General features: G+C 34.5%; 1 protein-coding gene across 1 annotated transcript; it reads right to left on the bottom strand.

The window, feature by feature from the left end:
- Positions 1–987: 987 nt before the first annotated feature.
- On the bottom strand, positions 988–21,382 carry LOC134662657 (proton channel OtopLc-like). The gene is made up of 11 exons (XM_063518930.1): positions 21,273–21,382; positions 12,805–12,910; positions 12,265–12,411; positions 10,079–10,253; positions 7,360–7,568; positions 5,673–5,796; positions 3,731–3,880; positions 3,477–3,570; positions 2,574–2,726; positions 2,096–2,345; positions 988–1,366 (listed from the first exon to the last, which is right to left on the bottom strand). The coding sequence occupies exons 1-11, from the start codon at positions 21,380–21,382 to the stop codon at positions 1,043–1,045; spliced, it is 1,842 nt and encodes a 613-aa protein (XP_063375000.1). The 3' UTR covers positions 988–1,042.
- Positions 21,383–21,518: the final 136 nt, after the last annotated feature.

Below are 21,518 nucleotides of genomic sequence, written 5' to 3'. Positions count from 1 at the left end.
AAATAAAAGCAATCGCAGCTTTGTCGAAAAAAATATCAATTTTGTTCGTTGTTCGAGAAAAACGCTAGTAGACGGAATAGCCTCTATGACGGAATTAGCCACATTGACCTTATGCGAATAAATGAGATAGGTACTTGTTTAAAAAAATGGTGTTCTAAGACAAGTGGGAAAAAAACTATGGTATCTTCATCAGTATCACCTGTTAGAATCACGCATTTAATTTTTAATTTAATTTTAACACATCATGTCTGTATCTGAATTGTTAACCTTACGGCTTTGTAATAGAGGCTTGGCGTCACCCTTACACTCGGCGCTAAATAAGGAACACATAATATATTCAGTAATATTTACATTATGAATTAATCGTCTGGGCTAATCATAAGTGTAAGGGTACTTTGAAATCTTTGAATCTCATTCTCATTGTGGTCGAATAATATTATGTAGAGTAAGGGCCACCCCTCACTAGCGTCGGTGTCTAGTCAACTCTATGGAAGCTGCTCGACGCAACGTCGGCGCAACTGCGCAGAGACGTCATTTTCGCTGACTACATGCCACGCCGACGCTCAAAAGACGACAGTGTGGGGTGGCACCATAGAGAAATATAGTAAGACAAGAGTGCTCACTCCATACATCAGTTAGACTATTAATTTCAGTGTCTACATCTAGCATCGAGTAACGGAACTATCAATACTGCTACTTGACAATAGATGTAGCACCGACCGGAAAGTCTTATCTCAACAACATAAGTTCCGCTACTTCCGGGACTTAGTCTACGCTAAGGCGGTTTTCACATTGGATGCGGATTAGAACGCCGCTTCGGTGTGCGAGCGGGACATCTCTATATACGCGCATAGCGCTGTCACGCTCATAACAGTGTAACTTTAATTTGAACACTGACTTGTCGGTAACAATGTATGACTGTGCCACACTTGACTTAGCACTTGGCATAGCCGTACTGTATTTAAAATTAAACTTCATTAAGAGCTTTCAGATGCAGTAATTTTAGTAAAAACTAAAATCTAAATCCAGTCAATTATTAAAATCAGTGATCTTCAATCTCTGGTTTATATGCATAAGTCCAGATATCAGCTATGCACACACTCGAGTGAAATCGGAAGAACATTATTATGGGTTGACAAAGGTGGCCGATTGCGAGCCACATCTCTTTTCCGTAATACTCATATCTCACGTCTTTGCTTTCCGGGGACTGGTATGAGAAGGTATACATAACCCACATTGATACATTCGCGACGAGTAAGTATAGGACAAATTCCCGGCCAGGCTTGATTCTTCGAATTTTTCGAGAGTTGCTGCATCGCCGCAACCCGTCAATTATGAAAACGATTTGTATTACCATTTGTAAAGACTGAAACAAAATAAAGTCTAGTTATTTGTGTATTCAATTTAATAATTAAAACTCGTAAAAATAAGATAACGAGTAAGGAAACGAAAAAGACACGTAATTATAAACGGTTTTGTGAAATATTTGGCGCTACGAGAGCTACTTACTTAGTTGAAAAGTTCTTTGACTTACATACTTACGAATCGTATCAAACATTATTTCTTGAGAAAAAAAAATGCTTGAGTAGCATAATAAGCAAATGTTTTTCATACGTTTGAGGTGTTAAAAACACACACATTTAATGTCTTTTGAATAATCGTATTCAATCGAAACAGAATTACATTGTTATATGATTTATATCAAACACACAAGACCATTGTGCAATACCATTTTGTGATTTGTTTGATTTCATATGATTTTTAGCGTTATTGTTTTTCTCATCACGAGTCATTAGCCTAACATGCAACACAGTATTTAAATATAAAATGTTGATATCGATAACAATATTATTCCTACTGCCCTGAATGAATGAATCGTAGAATGACTAGTTGGAAAGGTTTTCAAATTGCCGTCCGTATAGAATACTCGTAATACTAAATATATGATGTTCCGATTTTGGAAATTCGTACAATATTTTGTACGAGTATGTATAGTTAAAACGCACACTTTTTAACGGCACTAATTGATGATGACGACGTATCTCTAGATATCTATGTTTACAACCTTTATTTTTAATCATCTGCGATTACTCACCATCATGATTGTATCTAGGAATTTTACTATATTCAACGTCGTGATAGCAGGAATGACGGTCAGCATTGATTCTAGGAAAAACGCAGGCACGCAGATGTATAACAAGACGTCATCTAGCCACGGGACTGGGCGCTTGTTGATGTCTAGGGATTGCGTCTTGTAGAAAACTATTCCACTGGTTACCAACATGACTATGTGAAGTGTTAGTTTCACAGTGTCAACAAAATATTGGCTGATGTGTTGAAATTCCCTAAAACGAAAAATAAAGGGAAATATATACACAATAGGTACGTTTTTTAGGATTTGATAGAACTCCGCAGAAGTAAGCATCCGGTTTTAAATCAGGAACTTTATGATTGAAAATCCCATGTGTTTAGGAGTAAATGGTGAGTAAAAACTAAAAATCATATTACTCAGATTATTAGACATCGATTTTAATCCTCACAGCTAGTACTTACACATTGTAACTAACACTTACTCGTTTCTTATGTTGCCGAGCACGAAGCTAAGTATAATAGCAACAATGAGTATGACGACCGTGAAAAGACTAGAGAAGAGTCCACAAAATGCGCTGCGACAGCTGATGTGGATCTCCAGAGCGTGAGGACTATTTACATCCCCACTGACGTTACTGTAAAAATATATATTCCGTAATTACTGACACGGATGTTCTGGATATTAAAATATTGAGGTAAACATGTACTAACTAGACATGAAATAGCAAAATATAAGATAAAAATACTAAAGTATTCGACATATCTAGGGTTCATACCAGCATACGTATAGGTATGTAGGTACGTATCACTACATATTATAAAACAAAGTCGCTTCCCTGTCTGTCTGTATGTATGTATCTTTAAAACTACGCAACGGATTTAGATGCGTTTTTTTTTAAATAGATAGTGTGATTCAAGAGGAAGGTTTATGTATAATTTGTTAACCCGTGCGAAGCCGGGGCGGGGCGCTAGGCGTAGTTATATTTATAGCCTTCTTATCAATTTGTGCTTTTGGACAGTTAAAACAATGAATAGGTACTCTTATTTATTAAGTATGGGCTCTATTTAATAATATCAGGCAGGTGTTTTTATTTTATTCCTTTAACTCCTAGCAATTAAGCCTTTGAAACTTTTGGGTTTTAACACATACGTACCTACATAATAAGCTGACAGTTTGATACAATACAATCACTACATGATAAGATAAGAACATTCATTCATTCATGAAATACCTATTGATTTCGATTTTCCTAAAAATGTACTTTTCAGTCGTTCAACACTATGTAACTACGGTTTTGGCGTTTAGCGGGCTTCCAACGTTTCGGCGATTGTTCGAATTGAGACAAGTCAGTATAAAATATTGTTATGTTTTGCTAGGTACTCACGACTGTGCGTATAATGAGTGATGAAAATTTTGGACCTCCTCTGCGGAATGTCGGCATTTACCTATACTCCTCCAGACCATGAAAAAGATTCCAACTGAAAAAAAACAGAAACTATTACTACGCTTACGTGTAAATAAACAAAATATATATTTATAGCATTTCAGCAAAAGTGAAGCAAGCTATTTTCCTACAAACTGTTTCAAGCTAAGCAAAACGAAGATTAAATAAGTGTTTTTTTCTAATCTTTAATTTACCTACTAAAATATTGAACTCCACTGTAAACGGGTACAAATATGCTGAAAATTCATCATAGATTTTTGCAGCAGTTACAGTCGGCCTGCAAGTCTCTTGCCAGCTGAAGTCCGCTGTAGCTGGGAGTACTGAAGTGTTTGTAGTATTATTAGCTAAAAAAAAGTTACCATAAATAAAGCATAACATAAAGATAAGTCCAAAAGAGTAATCTACCTTAGTACAATTTTCCGTCCTCAGAAGGCCAATTCGAGCGGGTATTTTAGTGTCTAATATAATTATAGCTGGTCAACCAAATCTTGTCAGTACAAAAAGGCGCGAAATTCAAATTTTCTATGGGACGATATCCCTTCGTGCCTACATTTTTCAAAGGGTGTAGCAGGATAAGCCTTCAAAAATTGCCCCCAAAGCTTTGAGTTCAAAACTACTACCAGTTGATGCCCCGTCAAATGAAAATAATCCACACCAATTTTTAACCCTCTACTGCCGCCTGGAACCCCGTGACATTCATTTAACCCTAAAAAGTTTTTATTTTTTTTCTCAAAAAGTATAAAACGGACAATTATGAAATTTTTCATAAATGTTGATGTCATCTATACAAACTATCAAAAAAAAAACTAACTCTCTACTTACTTATTTTCCTAGAAAAAAACCTAAATAAAAAAATAAAACACCCTGTATATCAGTTCAAGCTCGTCGTACTATCACCATTTTTGTACTAATTATTAACCAACTACCTATCTACATAATATATAAGTTTCATGTAAATAACAAAGGTGGAACAGTGTGAAAATATAAGTATTGTTCAGTACGTACCATGTATGTAACACGCTTACCAAACGACGACACTAGTAAAAGATATCGGCCCGCCAACCGGGAAGCCATCCGTAATCATTTTTTTTTTGTTAATTTGAAATGGAGGACAAATGAAACTCATTAATACTTATTCGAACAAGTGTTTCTGTTTATTTTACTTTATTGTTTTGTAAAAAGGTACTACGTAATTGAGTTACTTAGCATTTTATGTAAGTTCTTGAGTCCTGCAAGCGAAATAAATTAAAAAAAATGGCCCTCGGCCGTGATGCTGGCCGTGTTCGATTTTCAAATATTTTTTTCGTAATTAACAAAAAAAAATGATTACGGATGGCTTCCCGGTTGGCGGGCCGATATCTTTTACTAGTGTCGTCAACGTTTGGTAAGCGTGTTACATACATGGTACGTACTGAACAATACTTATATTTTCACACTGTTCCACCTTTGTTATTTACATGAAACTTATATATTATGTAGATAGGTAGTTGGTTAATAATTAGTACAAAAATGGTGATAGTACGACGAGCTTGAACTGATATACAGGGTGTTTTATTTTTTTATTTAGGTTTTTTTCTAGGAAAATAAGTAAGTAGAGAGTTAGTTTTTTTTTTGATAGTTTGTATAGATGACATCAACATTTATGAAAAATTTCATAATTGTCCGTTTTATACTTTTTGAGAAAAAAAAAAAAACTTTTTAGGGTTAAATGAATGTCACGGGGTTCCAGGCGGCAGTAGAGGGTTAAAAATTGGTGTGGATTATTTTCATTTGACGGGGCATCAACTGGTAGTAGTTTTGAACTCAAAGCTTTGGGGGCAATTTTTGAAGGCTTATCCTGCTACACCCTTTGCCGCCTTTTTCTACTGTCAGGATCTGGTTGACCAAGTATACATCAGTAATGTAACTAAGCTGGATCTCGTATAAACACGGTTAGCGCTTATAAAATCATAAAAGTAGGTTACTACTACACACTAACTTAATGTACGGGCAATAAAGTCGTGTATAAGTGCTTTTGGAAATTTGTTCGTGTCGATATTTAATACCTCTCTAATACGTAGGTTAGATACAATAAATCCGATATTCAAAAAACTTTATAAAATCGATGAAGCTGACTATCTTACTAATGTTACTTACTTATTTGTTTTACTTGGAGGATTTCATAGGCTCTGTACGCAAGTCTCGTTTCCGTGGTAACTGCTGCAAACCAAAGGCAAATATTTCCCGCCATTACGTGCAAGAATGCTACACGTAGTATATTCTGAAACATAGTACATAGATACTATTATAGTAGCAATATTTGTACCTATACAGTGATGAACGAAAGACAAGACTTGGATTTTTTGCATTCTGAGCTTGTATTGTTACATGGGATTAAATTATTCCATAAAATACTTGAGTGTCTTTATTTATTGTAGTTGGTTAATGATTCTTGTAATTATAAAGGAAAACAAAAAATTATATAAGTATTTACAAAATATAATTTTTTTTTCAGGAATGAACGAGAACAAGACAAAAATATTCAAATTTTTTGGAAACATACTTTTCTAACTTGCACATCCGTGAACGTACAGTCAGCTGGGGGGTCACTTTTCTCTGTAGATGACTGTACATGAGCTCAGTGCATGATATATGTATATTTATTTATTTAGAAATTTAATTCAGGCAACAAGGCCCATATTACAAATACCTTACAGACTAACATACATATGTATTTTATAAACTTAAAACTAAACACTAGTTATTTAGTCGATAAAACGGCTATGCATCTTAGCGGGATATGTATCTATGGGCAAATTATTAACATTGGCTATATGGAGTATTACTGCAATGTTTTGCCGCCAGAGTGCAGCACTAGCGCCTTTAGTAAACCATAAAGTAACTTATACATACTGTACCTTAAACTGTTTTTTGACAAGTTTTCACAGACAATCAAATATGACATTGATACATTAAGGCGGTTTGTTTACAAAGGGCGTCTACGCTAACTTTGCACCGACTTGAATTGAACAAAATGAGGCAGTTTCATTGTAAACGTCATAATTTCATAGAAATTGGACATTACAAATGCCATGCAGTGTTAGTATGGTCAGACTCTAGCTGAATGGGCTAATCCGTCATACATATAACCATAACCAATGTCTTAATTCAAATAACAACTTGAAGATTGAACCCTGTCTGTTACGAAATATTTTCGTTGTTGTATTAATTTAAAATATTGTACCCAAAAATTATAACTGGCTACAAATTAACAACAAGTGCTCTCTCATTATGTAGGTAGGTACGTACCTAATAGAGGCTGCTCGAACGAGTTGGATTAAATTTGCAATATAGGGATTTACGGGGAAGAGGAATATATCCAGCTGGATTTCATTTCTAGGAAAATTCGTTTATTCGGGATTCCAAGTAACTAGTATACAGCAAAATATGACAATTATTTTAAATCATCACTTGATATGTAATAATAACATCGAATTTGCCGAATATTTATTGAATTTTTAACTACTTCTTACTAGGTCCTTATAGTTTCCTGCTATGCGTCTATTATGTTACACATTTTATTGTGTCGTTAACTTTTTCGCGTCTGTCCTGTAGATCTCGCAAAGTTCAGAGAATCACTTTTTTACGCTTCACCCTTACAGATGGGACACATTATTTCAGTCCTTGAGACTCTAGACTAAATGTACCAGAAATGTTAACTTTAATTGTTTTGTCCACAGAAGGGACTTTTTCTGAAATAAGTTTGACCCGTAACCGTAATCAAATTAAATTAAATTTAAGGTAAATCTCATAGTTGTTCGGTGATTATCAGTCCGTGGCTCACCGTGTGTTTAACGATGATTAAGTTTGAGTAGTTAAAGATGAAGAATAGCTGCAGGAAACAGTAGAAGCACTGCAAGAGGCCGGCGGCGTACTCGGACACGTTGATGCACTGGGCGTTGCTGACGGCGAGCCTCCAGTGCACGGTCACCACCAGCAGCACGGTGTGCACGAAGTGCCCCAACGCGAAACCTGTGTACAATATACATTTTTCTACTCCAGCACTTAAATGTGTCAATTAAATGACTGACAGTGATATCTAAAGCAATGTCATTTGAATGCTTTGTCTATAGGCTCATAAGATGACTGCTAGCAGTCATCTTATGAGTATAATACAACTGCTTTATTTTTTTTAAAGATACAAGTTCCGATCATCTTGATTGAAAGAGGTATGTTTTCATTTACAATAATAACTCTTTTTTTTTTTAAATAATAACTCATTTTTTTTTAAATAATAACTCTTTTTTTTAATAATAACTCTTTTTTTTAATAATAACTCTTTTTTTTTTTTTTTTTTGCTGCAGCTGTCATAGAAAAAGTAATGTATGCAACAGCTCATAATTGGTTCTTAAAATTCTCGGGTCTTTTTTTACAAAACTCGACTACGTCTCGTTTTGTAACTTCGACCCTTGAATTTTTAGAACCCTTATTATATCACTGTTGCATAAACTACTATTTTAATACCCCTACTACTACTACTTGTTTGTCCCTCTTGCTGTGGAAACCACTGGCTGTTGGTGTGCTGAGGCCAAGACTTTTATTGAGGAAGTTGGCAGGCGTTTGAGAGAGAGTGGTCATGACCCTCGCTCCGGGTCGTTCCTTATGCAAAGGTTGTCCATCGCGGTTCAACGTGGCAACGCGGCGAGCGTGATGGGCTCCTTTGTATTTGGTGAATAGGTTGTGAATTAGTTAGTTGTTAGTTTAGAATGTTTAGATTAAGATTTAGTAGTAGGCCTTGTTTAGTTTTAAGAGTTATTTAAGTATAGTTAATTTAAATGTAATTTATTAATCTTAAAAAATATTGTATGAAATACATTGTTGCCAAGCTTCTTTTAATACCTTATTAAAAGTATTTTTCATGTTAAATAAATCATTTTCTGGTTTAATCCAAGTTAAAAGATTGGTTGTTGCTGAAAATATGCAATTGGAACATTAATAGTTTCATGCCAGTGCAGTGTTGTGCGAACATGGAAGCCACAATGTAATTGGGTCTTATTTTATCTATTGCCAGAAAAAAGTATGATAGATTTTGAATTGGATAAAAATTGCCTTCCCAAATTGTACCTGATTAAAATAATAGAAATTCATATCTCATACCTTTAAACGAGAAATTCTTGTACCTACATAATACCTATATGTATGTATTTATATATTTCGGCGATCTCGGAAACGGCTCTAAGGATTTCGATGAGATTTGCTATACCTATTTGGTATAGGGAGGTCTCTGGGAAAACGCGCATTTTTGAGTCTTTATATGTCTCCCAGATATTATTGATTCATGTAAAAAGATAATAACGCAGTGGTAAATGCCTTATTTTCATACAAATCAGGAGACAATCAAGGTCCAATAAGTTACCATGAAAGAATATTTACAGTAGTTATTTATTGAACGATGTCATCGGGATTTATACGTAGCTTAATTTAAACCTCTTTCTCCATCACAAAATAGAAAATGAAAGTAATGAGCATGTATTCTAAAATATACATTGTACGATAAAGAGTAAAAAACGTATGCACCTACAACAAAAAGTAGAAAGGTCGAATTAACGTAGCCACACATTGACACCACACACACACACACACACACACACACACACACACACACACACATTGTTACCATTTATACATTTAATTTATTGTTTTGTGTGCACATGTGCTGATTCCTACGGGACTACGTATTGGTCTGAAGGGCATGTATTCTAAAATATTAACGTAGCCACACATTGACACCACACACACACACACACACACACACACACACACACACACATTGTTACCATTTATACATTTAATTTATTGTTTTGTGTGCACATGTGCTGATTCCTACGGGACTACGTATTGGTCTGAAGGGCATGTATTCTAAAATATACATTGTACGATAAAGAGTAAAAAACGTATGCACCTACAACAAAAAGTAGAAAGGTCGAATTAACGTAGCCACACATTGACACCACACACACACACACACACACACACACACACACACACATTGTTACCATTTATACATTTAATTTATTGTTTTGTGTGCACATGTGCTGATTCCTACGGGACAGTTTTTTATGATTTGTCGTGGACTAATTCAATGTAAGGTTAATTAGAAAAAAATACATGTAGGTACCTACCTACTCCGTTTCAAAACTCACGTAACGAAAAAAACCGGCCAAATGCGAGTCGGATTCGCGCACAAAGGGTTCCGAACCATTACGCAAAAAACGGCAAAAAAATCACGTTTGTTGTGTGGGAGCCCCACTTAAATATTTATATTATTATTTGTTGTTACAGCGGCATCAAAAATACATCTGTGAACATTTTAATTGTCTAGCTATCACGGTTCATAAGATACAGCCTGGTGACAGAGACAGACGGAAAAACGGACAGACAGACAGAAGGACAGCTGAGTCTTTAATTAGTATAGGGTCCCGTTTTTACCCTTTGGGTACGAAACCCTAAAAACGGTCACTTCTTATTAAATATTAATAAACGGTAATTTTATTTTACCATACCGGCAGCTCCCAATTTTAAGTAAACACTTCCCGCGTGCCGCCCCTCTGCGAAGCAGTAGCTGTGTTCAATGTGCTCCAGCTCCCGTACAGGAGCAGGCGGGATGAATGCACTTGATACGTCCAGTTCATTGCTGTTGTTCAGGTTACTGCCATTTTCGTCCAAGTGTGTATGATACTGTAAATGCCAATATACCACTTATTCTAACTACAAAATAACCTTTAAAATATAAGTAAGGCGTATTCGGGTAATTGCGAAAGTCGAAAACAGTCGGATAATTTCCGAAAGAGGACTCTTATTTTATTATGGTGGAATTTTGGGTGATTTTCATCTGATTTGATATTTTTATAATGTCTTCGGTTACCGCGATAGTCATAAAACTCATGAAATAAAACTATTAAAAGTAACTATTAACAGTGTAATATTTCCTCAGTCATCCGTTGACCACGAACGCTGTAAGTAAAGGGTTCGAAACGTCGGGATGATGTGTATAAATTCAATATACGCGATATAATTCGTTTTAATAATTTTATTTATAATAAAAAAAATCATAAAAGTACTTCATTTATTGTATATGCAGGTATCGCTTAAAAACATTACATGTTAAAATATGCAAGTCTCGCAACACACTTCTTCTACTGTAAAAAAGATTTGACATATACCTAATGTAAAAAAATTAAAAATGTAATGTAATGTAAAAATGTGTTACTTACACTATCTGTTAACTCTGCAATTTCATGTGATGTTGAATAAAAAATTTCTATGTCTAATGTAAAACCATGTCGATTATTTTATTCAGTGTCCTATTTACCGTTCCATAGAACCCAAATGTTATAAATTGTTATCTACGAGTAATAATGATTAGTTAACAAAATTACCTGTTATAGTGACCGCAGCAATATAAGAAATTTTTAACGAATACTTTATTATTTAAATTGGTCTCATTGGTGGTATTGGTCTGAAGGGCCTAGTCACGTTTGCTTTAGTAAATAACATCTATTTCAGTGTATAATTTATATACAGTGTGGAAAGATAAGTCGGGCCCTGGGGGGAAACTACCTTAAATCCTTAAGCTGGCTCATTTTACTTAATGGAGACATTCCTTTATTTTTAAAAAGAAACAAAACTGCATTCAAAGTATTTTTCTTTTTTTCTTCAATTTGGCTTGTCTAAAAAAATCTTGAGTACTAAATATTACATTTTATGGATTGTTTGTACGATAGAAGAGTTTAAGATCTAATGTTTCTTGGAGAAATGTTATCATTAACATTAACTGTATCGACTAGTAGAATAAAATTGCGAGTTTTTATTTTTTGGAATTTTTAGTCGGTTCGAGTCCCGGGCGAGGCAAGCGAGTTTTAGAAAATCTTTGAATGCAGTTTTGTTTCTTTTTAAAAATAAAGGAAAGTCTCCTTTAAGTAAAATGAGCCAGCTTAAGGATTTATTATCTACTTCTACTGTGACCACTTAAAAAAATACAAATCAAAATAAGATGATATGTTCTCTAGTTAAATTGGTCCTAATTGAACATAGCGCTTTGCATTTTTTACAAGGGGGCAAAGTTATTGTTTAACCTCTCGTGCTAATATTGATACCTACCTGAGCAAGGGAAATATTCGAAAAGAGGAATCTTTCAAGGCACGAGGGTTAAACAAAATTTGGCAACGATGGAAACACAAAAAAAAACACCGCACCAACGCAAGGAAATACTAACTGTAAAATATCACACAAAATCAAACCAAATCAATTCAAAATGAGTGTTATTAAATATGTATCATTCAAATCATAATTTAAAGCCGATACATAAGAAAACCACTCAAAATTTGCATTTGATTACTTTGCCATATATGTGGATAAAATGCAACTTTCTCATCAGTTTTTGAACAATAAAGAGAGCCTTTACCATTTGGTGTGGTGAATTTTTTTTTACATGGAAATATTTCAACGCGTCAGATACTTATTATATTGATTGGGTTGGTCCCGCAACGTTATAATGGTTTGATAAATAAACTTAAACTTTTATTACAGCCGAAATATTGCAGTGAATTTAGATTTAGTTATCCTAGTTTGGTTATATCGTAAAACAGAATTTAGCAAGTTAGTTCAACATTACTCTTATTTTGCGCAATTTATATAAATTCACTGCCTGGGATTTTAGGGGTAGGTAACTTAAAAGATGTGTTTTTACCTCTCTCAGATAATCTAGTTCTCGTTTCTCTTCCTTATTTCGTAATGCTTCTACCTGCTTCCGTATTCTTCTGGTAAACAGTTTGACGTCCATGATTAATATACCCAATATTATCAAACCGCTTACTGTTATGTAGATGGTTATTATCTGAAAATAGATAAGTCATTTTTAATTAATATTCGTAAAAGAACGGACGGTTAGTCTAACATAAGTTTACATAAAATGTAAGTAAATATACGGATATTTTTTTTACAACAACCAACTTTCAAAGATCCGGTTCGATTAGTGTATACGCAGGGTTTTGGAGAAACAACATATTTCAAAATAACATAATAAAGACCTAAAACAGTTGATTTTAGAATTGCTCATGACTAAGTTTAAGAAAATGTTGGTTATAATTATTTATAAAATATATTTTTTTCATTTATCGATATATAAACTAAAAACCAAGCTACAAACTGGCATTTAAATCCAATCTATAGTGTTTACGCGTGCTGCCACATTATTGCTTTTCAGCATTCAGGTATTATTAATACTCACAGGAGACCATTTATCGTTGATGAGTGCTGTCGTCGAAAGTACTATTACTGCTAATATTATCAAAAAGGATGAGTAGAGAAATCCCAGAACATATGACAAACGTTTTCTGAAACAAGTCATTCGTATATTACAGACATTATAGTAAATAATTACGGTGGAGTCGACACACATCTTTTCAAGCAAACGTTTCTAATAGTATTTTTTCTACTCCAGCACTTAAATGTGTCAATTAAATGACTGACAGTGGTATCTAAAGCAATGTCATTTGAATGATTTGTCTATAGGCTCATAAGATGACTGCTAGCAGTCATCTTATGAGTATAATACAACTGCTTTATTTTTTTTAAAGATACAAGTTCCGATCATCTTGATTGAAAGAGGTATGTTTTCATTTACAATAATAACTCTTTTTTTTTTTAATAATAACTCAATTTTTTTTAAATAATAACTCTTTTTTTTTAATAATAACTCTTTTTTTTTAATAATAACTCTTTTTTTTAATAATAACTCTTTTTTTTTTTTTTTTTGCTGCAGCTGTCATAGAAAAAGTAATGTATGCAACAGCTCATAATTGGTTCTTAAAATTCTCGGGTCTTTTTTTACAAAACTCGACTACGTCTCGTTTTGTAACTTCGACCCTTGAATTTTAAGAACCCTTATTATATCACTGTTGCATAAACTACTATTATACAACCGTTGTTTAAGAGAGGTCAAAAAAGGCGAGTGGCGTGAGTAACAATTCGGCTTCGCCTCAAATTGTTAATAAAGACGCCTCGAGTATATTTTGACTCAGTTAAACAACGTGGGTTTTCCCATAGTTCTTAATTCGCTGACATAAGAGCTATGGGACATATTTTTGAGTATGATGGTGGCACCCATATTTTTATTACACATACATATTGTCAAAAAACATCCCTTGCTTTATTTGCAAAACAACAATTGTTTTAAACTGAAATAGATGTCATATATTAAAAAAACAAGCAACAACGGTTGCACTCCGGGAGTGCCGATAGAAGTGAAAACTCACCTCAATATGTTACCGACGCCCGGTAACACGATACATAGTTACATACGTTTAGCGGAGGTATTCTATTTATTTATTATATATTATTATCATTTTCAAATAAGATCACACTTTTTCATTGACATGTTTATTTACATATTACTGCCATGACAACGTCAAATTATTTGAACATAGATAAAGAGTCTTGAAAAGGAGTCCGCAACATAAATGTTAAATAACATTGAGTTTTTCTTTATTGATTTAAATGCCATTTAAATTATGTGTGGCCACCTTACGAGGCTTACGGTCATGTGATCGCCTTGCGCCCCTTACAGTCACGTGATCGCCTTACGCTGCTCGAGTTTATCATTTTTTTCCCCACCTCAAAAAGTGCCCAGCGCCGCTAAAAAAGTGACGAAGCCCTCCAGTGGTGAAGTGAAGGCCGGATCCGGATGACATCTATTTCAGTTTATAATTTATATATATATATCTGTCATTCAATAGAACTTGCGAACTATGTAAACAAAAGTTACTAGTAATTTGACATTTAGTGTCAATTTTAGTATGGCGGTTTGTTTACATAGTTAGCAAATTCTATTGAATGACATTTTATATATATATAGTAACGGCACCAGTCATGGGACATTTAAGAGGAAATTTGCTTGTAATAATGTAATTTAATTGGTATGTGTATACCTAATTTCAAATTTGTACGCCGGCCGGCGAAACATAGCGTTCTCAAATACTTTTTGTACCTATCCAACACTGTTACTTATGTTTACAAATAAATAATTTGTCTTGTCTTGTCTTGTCTTGTCTTTGGAGTATTTGTGATATTTCCCTGATACATGTAAAAGTTCTACCGCTTAGCTTGTTAAAAGATGAATATCCTATCCTTCTTTCATGTTTCAGGCGTGTTGTATCAAAGATACTGCAGTTAGTTTCCACATAATTAATAAATTAAAAGTATGTTTTTTTTCTCCAGTCATGGACACCAAAGCTCCAGTAATGGAACCCCGGTAATGGACGTGGATCCAGTAATGGGCCCCCTATAATGGGCATACCCTATCAGTATAAGATATTGGAATAGGGAATAAGTTTTTGGAAAAAACTAGTTATTAGTATTTTTTGTCACCCGATTGCATTGTCATCCGATTTGCTTACGTATCCAAAATTTCAACTCAATCGGAAATCCAAAAGTGGCTCAAATGCCATTTCCAAGATTTGAACCACACTAACTAATACAGTTTTTCCGGTTCCGGTACTATAAACGTCAGTTGATTGAGAGTGAAGCTCCCGTGTTTTAAATCAAAAACTGTGCAAATAGTTACTATCTGGTAGAAATAAAGTGAATTCCAAGTTATCCGTGTGACTGTGCTCATAAACCAACCAAAGTGCAGAAGAAACACATCGGTTTAAGCGATAAATCATTACAAATATCATCTCAAGAAAAAGTGAGGTTATCTGCAAATAAAAAGCAGTACCAACATCGTAGCACAACTGCGTTTTGTTCAACAACAAAGAAAAACGTTCCGTTTTACGTCAAGATGTGTGCGCAACTGACATCAGAAATGTCACTTTTACTCGAAAAGATGAAGGAACAACTTAACCTCCAAACAATAACAATTACGGAAAACATTACAACTACAATAATGGCAAAAGTGGATGAAAAACTCAAACCGATCATAGAGGAGAATGGAAAACTTAAAAACGAAATAGAAATACTCAACAGAAAAATAGAAAACCTAGAAACAAACGGAAAGAGAAATAATTTGTTAATACACGGGCTCCCAGAACAGAAGGACGAGTCTCAAGAAGAACTGAAAACGCTTGTAATATCCACCATGAAAGAAATTGATGTGAATCTGAAAGAAGATGAAATTAATAGAATGCAGAGACTAGGAAAACGAGAAGTACAAGATGGAAAAATCAGACCCATTCTACTGGTTACAACAACTCTTCAACGAAAAGTGCAAATATTAAAAAACAAGAAAAAGATGAAATCTAACACATACATTACACAGGACTTGTCTAAAGAAGCTCAACTCAAAAAGAAGGAAAAAAGAAACATCAATAAGAAAGACAATGAAAACGAGAAGAGGAAGAGATCTGAATCCCCGAGCCCAAAATCTAGTGATAATAAAAACAAGTCAGACAACTCAAAAATAAGGAGGTGGGATACCTTTCAGTACTTGCGTCAAAGATCAAACTCACTCTCTGACGCCCATTCAGACCGACCCGAAGACATGCCGAGTACCAGCCGGAAACACACAACACAATCATAAAAAACAACTACAAAAACCGCCCCCAAGCCGGCTGGTCACCGTGGGGGTTACCGACCACAACCTTCCGAAATCGCAGGATACAAACTATATAAAAAACATATATATCAACACTTACAACACTAGATCACTTTCTAAAGAAGAACAGCTGATAGAATTAGAATCTGCCTTAAAACACATAAAATGGGACGTAATAGGCCTAGCGGAAATAAGAAGAATGGGATACAACATAGCTGAAAGAAAAGACTATACACTATACAGCTATGGAGAAAATAAAGGAATAAGAGGAGTAGGCTTCATGGTTAAAAAGCACATAAACCGCTATGTAGAAAACTTCAGATACATCTCAGAAAGAGTATGCTCACTTGACCTGAACATTAACAAATTCAATTTTTCTATAATTCAAGTGTATGCTCCGATGGAAAAATCAAGTGATAGTGAAATAAATACCTTTTATGAAAATATAGAAGAAGCTATGACCAACAGCCACAAAAACATAATTTTACTAGGGGATTTCAACGCCCAGATAGGGCAGACAGAACCAGAGGAAAGTGCAGCTTTAGGAAAATTTGGGTTTGGTACTCGAAGCCCAAGAGGAGACAAACTTGTTCACTTTGCAATGGAAAATCAACTGAAAGTCCTTAACACACTATACAAAAAGAAAAATGGTAGACGCTGGACGTGGATATCACCTGGAGGCGACACAAGAAACGAGATCGACTACATCACGACAAATTTCCAACAAAACTTCAAAAACTGTGAAGTCATATCCAACCTACAACATAACAGCGATCACAGAATGCTAAGAGCCACTTTATGCATAGATACACTTCGTAAATCTAGGAAAAACTTTAACAGAACTCTAATAACAACACCACCAGAAAATCTGGCAGAACTCAGGGAAAAAATACACCAAAAACTGGAAACCATATTTACGGGACAAAGCCCCTACCCCGTGCAAGAACTCTACAACAAATTTGAGGATGTTTTAAAAGAAAATTTAGCGGGAAAGTCCAATACAGGACGACTGGATAGAAATATTTTGTCAAAAGACACACTAATACTAATAGAAAAACGTCAACTTTTAAGATATACAAAATGCAAGACGAAATCACAAAGAGAAGAACTGTCAAACCTTTACAAGATTACCAAAAATAAAATAAAAGAAGACATCAAAACCTACAAATTAAATGTCATTAGAGAAAATTTAGAAAAATCAGGAACAATAAAAAAGGCACAAAAAATTCTAAACAAAGAAAAACCAATTATACCAAAACTGAAAAATAGAAAAGGAGAAGAAAAAACCAACAGGAAGGATATCAACGAAATTGCCACAATTTTTTATGAGGAGTTATACTCGTTAAAACAGACAAACCAGACAACTAGAAAACAAAATGAAGAGAGAAATCAAAATGTAGATCCGTTCACAGTTGAAGAAATACAAAAATCAATACATAAACTTAAAAAAGATAAAAGCCCAGGACCAGATAATATCAAAAATGAAAGTATACATATGATGAAACCAGTAATAGCAGTTCCACTAACAAAAATATTTAACAAAATTTTAGAAAAAAATGAACAAATACCTACTCAATGGACAGAGGCACATATATCCCTACTATACAAGAAAGGAGACCCACATGACATATCAAACTACCGACCAATTAGTCTAATGTCTAATATCTACAAGATTTTTTCAATGACACTACTACAGCGCCTCACACCTATTTTAGATAATAAACAGCCACCGGAACAAGCCGGATTTATGAAGGGTTTCTCCACAACAGACCACCTTCAGACCCTAAGTCAAATAATTGAGAAACACACCGAGTTCCAGATACCGCTTTATATAGGATTTGTCGACTTTAAAAAAGCTTTCGACTCGATTACCCATACATCTATATGGCAGGCACTAGAGAATCAAGACATACCAGAAGTCTACATACAGGTCATAAAAAAGATCTATGAAAAAAGTACAGCCAGAGTAAAAACAGATAAAATAGGAAGACAGATCCAGATCAACAGAGGGGTAAGACAGGGAGACCCAATGTCACCAAAGCTGTTCATAGCGGTCTTAGAAGAAATATTCAAAAATCTAAACTGGGAAGAAAGACAAAAAGGCATCAAGATAAACAACAAATATTTATCAAATCTCCGATTCGCAGATGACCTGGTAATATTAGCATACAGTGCAACTGAGCTCAGTATATTACTACAAGAATTAAATACACAAAGTCAACAAGTAGGTTTAGAAATGAATGAAGAAAAAACTAAAGTTATGACCAACTCAAAAAAAGTGACTATACAGATAGAGAATACATCACTGGAATATGTTGACGAGTATATATACCTTGGAAAACAGGTATCTTTCACAGACTGCACAAACAAAGAAATAACAAGAAGAATTGGACAGACATGGAAGAAGTACTGGTCCATGAAGGATATATTTAAGAAGAAACTACCAATGAAACTTAAAAAACTAGCCTTGCTCACTCACTAACTCATGCATTCTACCCTGTCTTACATATGGCAGTCAAACATGGTCACTCACAGGAGATATCATCAAACGAATTCAAGTATGTCAACGGTCAATAGAGAGAAGTGTCCTTAACATAAAATTATCAAACAGAGTTAGAAACACAGAGATAAGAAGAAGAACAAGATTTATAGATGCGGCAATACATATACTGAAACAAAAATACAATTGGGCAGGGCACATCGCCAGGATGAAAAACAACAGATGGACAAAAGTAGCAACAAATTGGAATCCAAAAATTGGTAAAAGAAAAAAGGGCAAACCAAAAACAAGATGGGAAAAAGACCTAATAGAAACAATAGGAAAAGACTGGAAAGAAAGGGCAATAGATAGACAAGAATGGAAGAGAATGTTGGACAAATACTTAAATATATTAGAAAAAGGCGATTCGGAAGAGGCCTAGGTCAAAAAGACCTTACGAACATGCATGTAGAAATATATATACACATATGATGGTTAAATGAAATGTTAACAGTTCGTATAAGAAAGGCTTTAATAATAATAAATAAAAACTAATACAGGGTGGATTTTCTTTTTGGGTCAGTGAGGGCAGCTACCAGATCCCGTGCTGCTACGAGAAAACGATCTTAGAAGACCTTCCCTCGATTTCAAATTAATGAAGATTGGCTCTTACAGATTTTGGAAAAAACATACAGGGTGCGAGGAAAAGGTAATTTCTGACAAACTTTTTTTTTTATGCCAATCGATCCCATTCCTATTGAGGATCAAAAGCTTGTATGGAACCAAAAAAAATTTTCCGGCTAGAAAAGCCACAAATCGAGGAAAACTTTTCCCATACAATGTATATGAAAATGAAAACTTTTATTTTTCATATGCTATTTTTGTATGCCAATCGATTCCATTCCTATCCAGTATCAATAGTTTCTTTGGGGTCAAAATTAAATTTCACATTTTCTCCATAGTAAATGTATGGAAAAAGTTTTTATTAATTTGTGGCTTTTTAGTACATTACCGTAAGTTGACCTCAAAGAAACTATTGATACTAGATAGGAATGGAATCAATTAGCATACAAAAATAGCATGTGAAGAATAAAAGTTTTCATTTTCATACAAATTGTATGGGAAAAGTTTTCCTCGATTTGTGGCTTTTCTAGCCGGATTTTTTTTTTGGTTCTATACAAGCTTTTGATCCTTAACAGGAATGGGATCGATTGGCATGAAAAAAAAATTGTCAAAAATTACCTTTTTCTCGCACCCTGTATGTTTTTTCCAAAATCTGTAAAAGCCAATCTTCATTAATTTGAAATCGAGGGAAGGTTTTCTAAGACCGTTTTCTCGTCGCAGCACGGGATCTGGTAGCTGCCCTCACTGACCCCAAAAGAAAATCCACCCTGTATACAAACTAACAGGGCAAGTTATTTTGTAAAAACGATATTAATTTATCCGAAGTCCGAGGAGACCTCCTGACATAGTTCGTACGAGTAACTACATTATACTTCTGTATTGTTTAAACATGAAATTACGCCATGGCAAGCATCATTATGTAAATTATCCCATCATAGGAGGTATGCAGTTTTACAGCTCCTATAATGGGATTGGGCAAAATACCACTATTTTTTATACATCTCTAGAGTCACAACATAATGTGTTGTATACCTTATCTCATGGTAAATGCAATTAACAAAACACATTCTAGTTTACACCAAGTAATAATTAATTACAATTTAATATATGAACTCACCTCTCTTAGCGAAGTTGTTAAGAATTCTTACTGGTTATTTTTTCCAGTGACACGACAACTTTTGGGTTGGCGCCAATTTCTTAAAAAGTAACCGAAATTAATAAAAAGTCAAACTTAAACAGCTCTATGACTCTTATTTATGGTAAAATATTGCCAGTGTTTATAAACTACTTTTACATACTTATTTTAGAGGATTTGTGGTTTTATGTCCCATTACCGGTTCCACGTCCATTATAGGGTCCATTACTATATATATATATATACAGTAGTGTGACTACTTAAAAAAAACACAAATCAAAATATTTAATAAAATAAAATAAAATAATTTGATCACGCGGCCGCGGTAGGCCTAAGAAGCGCTGGCTGGACGTTGTGACAGCGGACATGGGAGAGAACAATCTCACACCTGAGGATGCCGAAGACTGGGCAAAGTGGAGAAGACTGAACAGGAAAGCGGACCCTGGCGCTAGGCCGGGAAAACGCTAGGTTGAAGAAGAAGAAGAATTTGATTTGTTCCCAAAGTTGTTAACAATAGTTTTTTTATGTAATGGTCCACTTTCACCAATGGCGCAAGACCCTAAAAATTTACATCTACCATAATTTGCATAATTTGCAGTCAATAATACTCGATTTTTAACCGAAATTCGGTTTTTAGTTCGAGTGTGACCGATAGAAAACTGAAACTCGGTTTTCAGTTATAGTTGCATTGCCTATTGGCCACGCTTTTATCATCTGTCATCGTAGCCGACGTAGCTGTCATTTCTAACAGGTATGCAAGTTCGAGACGAGAGTGATTCATGAGAATCATGAGTCTCAGATGATAAAAGTGCATCCATCATATCCGTACAGCTGTGCAAAACACCAGTCATCATTAGTCCTAAACAGAAAGTTTATAGTAAACAGCCAGCACTGAAAGTTTAAAATTATATATAATGTTGAACATACATAGTCGTTGCTTTCTTCTCGCAAGGAGGTGTTGGTAACGGATTGTAGATTTCGTGCTGGTCCTGTAGCGAATGTGCCGACCCTACTTCCATTGCACCTGCTGATGTCATTTTTCACAACAATTTTTACCACATAAAAACTAAACACCTAAATCTATATATCAATTAGCGTTTTAAATAAAATTAAAACAATGTCGGAATTAGGTAAGTCTATTTAAAATACTCAGATACTTCTTTTAAATCACAA

Source organism: Cydia amplana, chromosome 3 (assembly GCF_948474715.1).
Source record: "Cydia amplana chromosome 3, ilCydAmpl1.1, whole genome shotgun sequence".
Taxonomy (NCBI): Eukaryota; Metazoa; Arthropoda; class Insecta; order Lepidoptera; family Tortricidae; genus Cydia; species Cydia amplana.
This window is presented reverse-complemented; position numbering and strand designations above follow the sequence as displayed.